An 8,193-nucleotide genomic window follows, 5' to 3' on the forward strand; every position below is an offset into this window, starting at 1 on the left:
AAGACAGACAGAGTGAATGTCAACTAGGTGAGAGGACAGGAGTGTAGCTCATGGTTCCCATTATTGAGGAAAAACAGTTTTTTCTAACCTTCAAATTTTTCTAGTTGGAGTAAGAATTAAATTGATGAGACAGATCAAATAAATAAAAATAAAATACAATTTAAATTCATACATATAGGGAACCCACACTGATAGGAGATTCCAAATTTGCCATACCTAACTAAGAAGAAAGGTAGGGATTTGGTACTTCAAAGGGAAGGAAAGCAATTCAAAAAAGTAAAGAATGAATAGTTGGTAAACAAATATGGGGGGTGCATACAGAAACATAGAAAGAAATTTTAACAGATACTTTGCTAAATTCCTCCCTGTCAACCACCCCTAGTTCATATCATACTGTGGTTATCTATGGTGGTAGCTGTCTTCCTGGAGCAGGTCCTCAACCTAAATTTTCTTTAGGCAGTTAGTGGAGGAGGTCAAAATTTCCTCCTGAGCCTTTTGGGCCTCAATTGTTTTCAGCTCCAAATAATCTGCATGCCAAAATGGCACATTTGGGGGCAGCCTGCCTTAGGTCCCAATACAATTCTCACAATTCCTTTCCAGATCCAGCGCTTCAGGAGTTCAGGAATTGTCACTTCCCCGTTTCATCTCTCTGGTCTGTCCTGAAACCGACTCCCCCCATGTCCATTTCCCTTATCCGACACACAGTAACAGAGTCACACAGAGCTGGGCTGGGCGGGAAGCCTGGGAGTGGGGGAAGGGTGTTCAGAAGGCAGGAGAAGCAGAGACCCAGGATCATCCGAGGCACTTCCTGCACCCGGACCTATTCTCAGCCGCCATGTCCCAGGGATGCCATTTCCCAGCCTCGCACCCACCTCCTCCAACAGCAACCCGCTGCTTCTCTCCACGTTTGCCTGCGGCAGGCAGGACGACTCTCTGCCTCTTGAGCCCCTGGGCGAAAGACTGACCCTTGGCTAAGATGCTGGCAATAGGCTGAGGGGCGGTGCCCTCTACCAACAAATGCTGTAATTCCGGTCGCCTGAGAGATCCGTTTTCAGGTTAGTGCAGCATGGAGGGACACCCCCCCACCCAGCCCAACATTCTACCACTCCTCCCACGGCCGTCTGTCAGTCGTCAGGTATGTCCTTCCAGCCCCCTTTCAGTGCGACACACCTCCATGCTTGCCCAAGTGAGAGCGTGGTCACGTGACCTACCACCAGCCTCACGTGACCGTGTAGTCAGCCTGTCTGCCGCAACCCTGCGGCACGGATGGCAGAATCTTCTGCCCCTGAGGTTGAGATGCTTGCTAGAAGAATCTGAAGCTCCCGATCCTGGTGAAGACAGCTGAAGGAAGGCTGGGTTTAGAGCCGGAGCCTCCAGCGCTAGGCCTGAGCCTTGCTCTTTAGGAGCACAGGGCTGGCGAGGAATACTCGATGAGGAAGAAGCTTGGAGACGAACTGATTTTTATTACTCTGTATGATACTCGGGCCACATATTCACACACACACACACACACACACACACACACACACACACAATCTGTCTCGAAAAATATTGATAAGCAAAACAAACATTCAAATTTCCATGTCCACTACCAGGATGATCTCTGTTAACACTTGTGGTTTGTGAAGGTAGGCAAGACTGCCACTTTGTCCTACTTCCATAAACCTTGCATATCAGAATCAGGTGGGAAAAAAAACATGTTGCACGGTCAGAAAAATTATACAAAGCATGAGTAAAGACAACATGGGTTCTGGATATTATTCCAGTGTACTGCTGGGCTCCACTTTCTATTGAGCAAGTTTTCAACTCTGAGAGGCTGTTAACTTGTAGATATTTTGTCTAAGTGATTTACGTTCAGTGGACAGATAACATCAATGGTTACAACGTATTACTTAAAATACTTACTAGTTTTGTATTTAACCTATCAATTTTATCCTAACATTTATTAATTTTCCGTATGTATGAAATTTAATATACATATATTTTGTTTATATTATTATATTGTGTATATGATATACACATATCTCCTTCAATCATTTTCATATTCCTTAAATGTGTTGAAAAATATCACATAATTATTTCTAATTTACAAGTCATAATTTTACTTTTCCAAAAATTAGCATCTTTAGACAAAACAGAAATACTGTTTTCACCATGTTTAAACATAATAAAATATGTTTCCTGCAAGTCTGGAGTTTCCCTCCAAGCCAACTCTATCTCTGACTTCCAATTCTTCTGTCTGATGGTATGGTATAATCTATTTACTTATTATTATGACAAATACACATAAAGTAAAACATAATCATTTTAACCATTTTAAAGCGTACAATTCAGTGTGCTGTTAAGCATATTCACAATACTTTGCAATCACCACTATTTCTAGAAAGCAAGTGTTACTCTAAAAGGAAACATCTTTTGAGTGTAACTGTCATGTGAAAACATTACCATTTTTGTACAATCAAAAGACTAATATAAACTTAGTAACCTTGATAATTTTATTTTTCTTTGAAACATTTCATTAAAAAGTTAGTCTTTCAGAAATCTCATTCCTTTCCAACTTTTCAAAAATATTTTTATCTCTAAACATTTTTAAACACTGATAGCTCAATCTTTTCTTGTAACTGTAGCTGTTCCAATTATGTCCACATATAACTTGAGGCACTAGATATAAACATATTAAAATGAAAAACCCTTAGTTATTTTTATTATCTCCACAATGCTTGCCTCTGAAAATCCTTTTCCTATGGTATATTTTATTCCACACTACGGAATGTATAAAGTTTCTTAGGCATATTGAAGTTACATAGAAATCGTGTGTATTTCCACACAAGATTTTAAAATGGGATCCAATTTTTAATGGATTATATCACAATCTTCTGTTTCACTTGACATGAAAGCATCAGTGTCATTTCATGCCAATAAATAGATCACTTTTTTAAAAGCTGCATGATTTCCTTAATACTTTCCTTGGACTAGGATCACAAATTAAATCTTATTCCTGACTCCATTTGTGTGCTATTGTGTTCTTTCACTCTTTAGGTGGCAATGAAGCAACAACGGTACTAGGGTTTGTAAAATGTGCAGATTTGGCTGACAGCTCTCCAAGCTGGACTGATTCCAACTGCATCCCTCACTAACCTTGTCTTACCTATTCCAGGCAGATAGGGTACATCCATGCTACTGGGACAGGTTTTCCAATCACACACTTTTCTTCACACTGCTCACTTCAGAAAATGACCTAATGGTTTGTCTTATCCTACACTTTAAGTGGGTCCCTCTTCGCTGAAGCATTTCTCAAATACCACAGCCCACAGTAATCTCTTCTTAAACTCTAGGAATGGGATTTTCCAATGAGGGTGTTTGTCATACTACTAATTATCTGTATTTGTAAGTGTGCACAATATATCTGTACCTGGATTTCAAACTGAAGGGTCACTTCTGCCAATTTCCATATAGATCTTTATTGAAAACACAGATTTGAATAGAGAACCATATGTTTAAACAACAAATAGCAGGGTAGCTTACATAGGCGACTTAGTTCACTGGAAGCTCAATACCAAAAAAATATTGCAATCTGGACAGCAAGACAAATATCAACAAATATGTTTTCAGCTCTAATATTCATTTGGCATCCACAAAATGATCCAGCTTGAACCAAAGATTGGACAAAATTAACATCAGCATTAAAATATAAGTTACAACATAAATCATACTGCGAAAACCAAAGCACAACTCAGGGCTCTTTGGGAACATAAGGCTGATCAAAGGCAGGTGGTTATTCACATTAGCTTTGTCGTCCCACCTCAGGATCATTTTGATTGTCTATTTGGACTTGTAGTTCCTTAGCTAACTTCTCAAATTCATGGAAAGCAGAAATAAGTGGCTCAAGATTGAAATCATCATCAATTAAAGACATAGTTCCATTTTTTATAATATTACTGATATTCTTAAACATCTTAATAACAATTTGAATATTATCATTTGTTTCTTCTATGTTAAAGAGACCCACAAATATCGATAGAGCTTTGGCACTGAATAGTTTTTTTGCCACGACAGGATTTTCGGACAAATTCAATAACATTTTCAGAACATGAAACTTTGTTCTTGCATTGCCTGTGGTTAATAAAGAGAGAAACCCAGACATATAATTGGCAACCAGTGTGTGATAGTCAGTAGTTGTAGTGAGGTGTCTAAGCATCCTTAATCCAAGCAGCTGCTCAGGGGAACCCACACTATGAGCAAGGGTTTCTTCACACACTTGACATATGAATGTCTCAATCATGTTTAGATTTGGGTAAGGTGGAGCCATGTGAATCATATTTTCCAAAAAACTTGTCCTAACTCGGGAGGAGGGATAATTGAGCAAGGTTTCAATAAGTGAGACAACACCTGAATCCCGAATGAAATCTCGGGTAAATTGAGAAGCACTTCTCATCCCCATTGCAATTTTAGATATTTCATGAATAAAAGGATCTCGGATTTTGTCCATTAATAAAAGCAGTTCTTCAAATTCTCCAGTACCAATTTTAAGCTCACATTGTATGCAACTGCAGGACCAACTCTCAGGTTCTGCACTCTCCCTGTCCTTCAGATGCTCCCGAATTTCCCTGACTGACCTGTAGGATGGATCATAATGAAATGGGAACTCAGGTTCAGGCTGATCAGATTGAAGCAAAGATTCCTGCCCTTCCCCTTCTGGGGTAAATTCTGAATTCCTGGACTTTCCCTCAAACATGTCAGAAAATACAGATGCTGCTTCTTCAGGAATTCTAAAGGAGCTTGGGGATGGAAAGCCAACCCCATGACAAGGACCAGGTTTGAATTCAACAGTGACCTCTTCCCAGGTTTGGGGCCTGGATGATGTTTTAAGTTCCTCTGCAGCTGAATCTCTGAACCTGGAAATAGCCTTGTACACAGGACTGGGATTTAGATCAAAGCAGGCCTCATCCTTATCCCAGAACCAGGACCCAAATATGGCCTCTTCCTCAGACTCTGGCCTGGCCTCTTCTCTGGCCACAGCCCCCATATTGGACTTTTCCTCAGTCCAGAACAAGGATCCACCAATGGCCCCCTCCTCAGACCCTGGTGTTGATTCACAGATGGCCGAAGCCCCAGCCTCCATACTGGCCTCTTTTTCTGCCCAGAACCAGGAACCAATAATGACTTCCTCTTCAAACCTGGGCTCCTGTTTGACCCTACCACTGTTATTAACATCTTTCTGGCCCCTGGGCTTCAAGACAGTATTAGGCTCTTCCTTGTCTTTGGTCCTGAATCTACTATTGGCCTCTTCTCCAGACAAAAACCAGGACTCCTTACAGTACTCATCTTCAGACTCAGACTCAAAAAAGTCCTCTCTCTTTGTCCTAAGCTTGGACTTCATATTTGCCTCATCCCTGACTCTGGGCCTGAACAAGTTATTGGTATTTTCTCCACCCCACAAGCAAAATGGGTTGCCAGACTCCTCCTCAGACCCAGACCAAGAATCAATATAGGGCTCTTGCTTGGATCTGGGCCTGGACCTGGGGTTAGGCTGATGTTTAGCTCTATGCCTGGATCTGGTATTGGCCTCTTCCCTGGGCCATGATCTGATACTGGCCTCTTCTCCAGCCCAGAAAGAGGACATTGTAGAGGTCTCATCTGCTGACCAAAATCCAGACTCATTAGAGGCCTCCTCTCTGGCCTGGGGCCTGGGATAGCACCAAGACACCATATTAGCTTCTTCCCCTGATCCAAACCAGGGCTGGATTCCTGTCTGAACCTGGGAGCCAGGAAACGTTTCAGTGTCCACACTGACCAGTTCCCTATCCACAGATAGGGTCATAGGTTTAGCAACTGACCCAGACTCCGTACCAACGAGTGGCCAGGGTACAGCACTGGACTGGGCTAAGTCCTCTGTTTGCGACACTGCCTCAGCCCCAAACTCAGTCTGGGCCCAAGCTTGGGCTTCATCTTTGGGCCTTGCCCCAGGGATTGCCTTGGCCTCAGTCTTAGGACGTGTTCCCCCTACTGCCCTGGCTTCAGTTTTGGGCCTTGCCCCAGCCATGGCCTGGGACTCAGTTTTGGGCCTTGCCCCAGCTATTGCCTGGGACTCAGTTTTGGGCCTTGCCCCAGCTATTGCCTGGGACTCAGTTTTGGGCCTTGCCCCAGGCATTACCTGTGCTTGGGTCCTAACCTTGGGTCTGACCACCATTGGCACTTCATTATCTCTTTCAGCCCCACCTCCAACCTCTTCTCCAGCCTTCTTTTCAGGCTTCACCTGGGCAGCAGGTTCAATCTCAGCCCCAGTCATTGTATAAATTACAGAGGAGGCCTAGTTAAGTACCCCTACTCCAGCCTCAGCCTCTACCACAGATCTCTCACAGTTTTGTATCTTCACACTGTGATCTTTCAGTTCAGGTGATATAGTTGCAAACAAGAGTTAGAGTCAATCACCAGTCCAGCAGTCAATTGACCTCCTTCTGAAGCCTAGCCTCAGTCAATATCACAGACAAAGAGTAGAGGTACAACCAAGCTGAGGGACGATGGATGTTCCCAGGTGGGTGCAGACCTGTTGAGGGTAGTGGTCAGCAGCAATTCCAACACCACCAGAGCTGCCACTGGAGGTGGATCTAAGGAAAGAGAATGACATGGGGCTTTGAATCTCTTCTAATTGCATCATTCCATGCAGAGATTCACACAGAGAGACTGGAGCTTGAATGCTTATTGGAACAGCTGGACTAGTAGAAAGTCTTTCTGTCACCCTCATTTCACCCACATGTTTTACCCCAGATTCTGTCACATTACTTTGCCTGCTACAAAACAGGTGTGAAATTGGTGAGTGTTGGCAATGGGAGCGACTTAGAAACCCCCAGACTACCCTAATCACTCTCGGGCCAGTGTTGATCTCAACTTCCCCACTCAAATTTGTACCCAACCTCATACCAACCTGCAAGGATATGGTGCAATTTCCCCTTCCTTGCTTTGTTTCAGTGGAATTAAGCTCTACGGCAGAGAGCAGGCAGTCCTACAGAGAAATAAACATACAGAAGAAAATGAAGTCTGAGTGCCTGGTTGATAGACACACTGACCCCTGATGTAAACATCTCTCTGTTTAAAGATCTAATTTGTCTAATTTATCCCATCTAATGGTTCCTGCTTTCAGGTTGTCTCCTCCCATTCATGGCCCAATCTATGTCTACACCAATATGCCTAATGCCTCCTACAGTAAATGGCTAAGAGATGCTGTGGCAGTGTGCAAATATGGCAGAGGGTAGGAGAGGTGGATCAAAACACCTGCTATTGATCTTACTTTGCTACTATCCCCTGCATTGCTGTCTTTCACACCAACCTCCAGAGATCTGAGCCAGTCTCTTCCTCCTTCCCTTCCTTGCAGAAATTAGCAGCTTTAAAGCAGGCCTATGGACAAACAGATGAAAAGGCATGACAGTCAGGAAACCATGGTAGCAACTGAGTTCTGGGTGGACCCACAAACACCAAGGAGAGGAGTCCACATATTATTTGTCTGTCAACACTTAAAGTCCTCTTGGTAGAATATTCTCTATTACTTAAGCTCTACGTTTCAGGGTTCCAGACAACATCTTCTCTTGACGTCACACTTTTCACATCGCTCCCTTCTCTAATTCTGAGGATTCACCACTAGGTGCACCACATCCCACCGCCTTGCGCAGCATAAATTGGGGGAAGGGTGCCCGCATATTCTAGAAAACAGGTTGTGCAGTGGCACTTGTAATTAATGACTTGTATCACCCTCACCTCCTAGCTTATCTTTTTCTTGCCACCAATTTTGGGTGGAGGTGAAGGAGGAAGGCAAGGGAAGTGCTTAGAAAGCTAGTACAAAGGGGAATTTTGGAAGGTACTCCTGGATGCCTGACCTGTTCTGGTCTCAGTCAACCCAGNGTTCCGACCCAGAGGGGGCGGGGCCAGGAGGAACGCCAGCCTAAGGGGCGGGCTCACAGCAGACTGCCTCTGCCTACTTCCAAGGCGACCACCCCCTCATTGCTGCCACTTCAATAAAAGGGACCCGGGGACGATTGGCGGTGGGGGTTAGGATCACGAGGTCCGGGAGGGGGTTGGTTGTGGTGGTGGTGGTAATGGTGGTGATGTATGCAGCAGCGGATGGATATCAACCGCCCCTCGGTGTGTGAGAACCCCTAGCCTGTTAAGTGACTGCCCACCTCCTCCTCCCCGCCCCCC

The 8,193-nt window shown here is 44.0% G+C and overlaps 1 protein-coding gene across 4 annotated transcripts in view; it reads right to left on the minus strand.

Annotated features, from left to right (window-relative positions):
- Positions 1–3,445: 3,445 nt before the first annotated feature.
- GPRASP2 (G protein-coupled receptor associated sorting protein 2) overlaps positions 3,446–8,193 on the minus strand; it is a 118,764-nt gene continuing 114,016 nt past the window's right edge. For all 4 annotated transcript variants that reach the window (XM_077769115.1, XM_077769116.1, XM_077769117.1 and 1 more), the window contains 3 exons: positions 7,328–7,395; positions 6,926–7,003; positions 3,446–6,608 (listed from right to left, as the gene is read on the minus strand). In XM_077769115.1, coding sequence (XP_077625241.1) covers positions 3,785–6,289 — 2,505 coding nt within the window. In that variant the 5' untranslated portion in view covers positions 6,290–6,608; positions 6,926–7,003; positions 7,328–7,395 and the 3' untranslated portion in view covers positions 3,446–3,784. The remainder of the gene's footprint in view (positions 6,609–6,925; positions 7,004–7,327; positions 7,396–8,193) is intronic.

This window comes from Crocuta crocuta, unplaced genomic scaffold (assembly GCF_008692635.1).
Source record: "Crocuta crocuta isolate KB4526 unplaced genomic scaffold, BGI_CrCroc_1.0 scaffold1373, whole genome shotgun sequence".
NCBI lineage: Eukaryota > Metazoa > Chordata > Mammalia > Carnivora > Hyaenidae > Crocuta > Crocuta crocuta.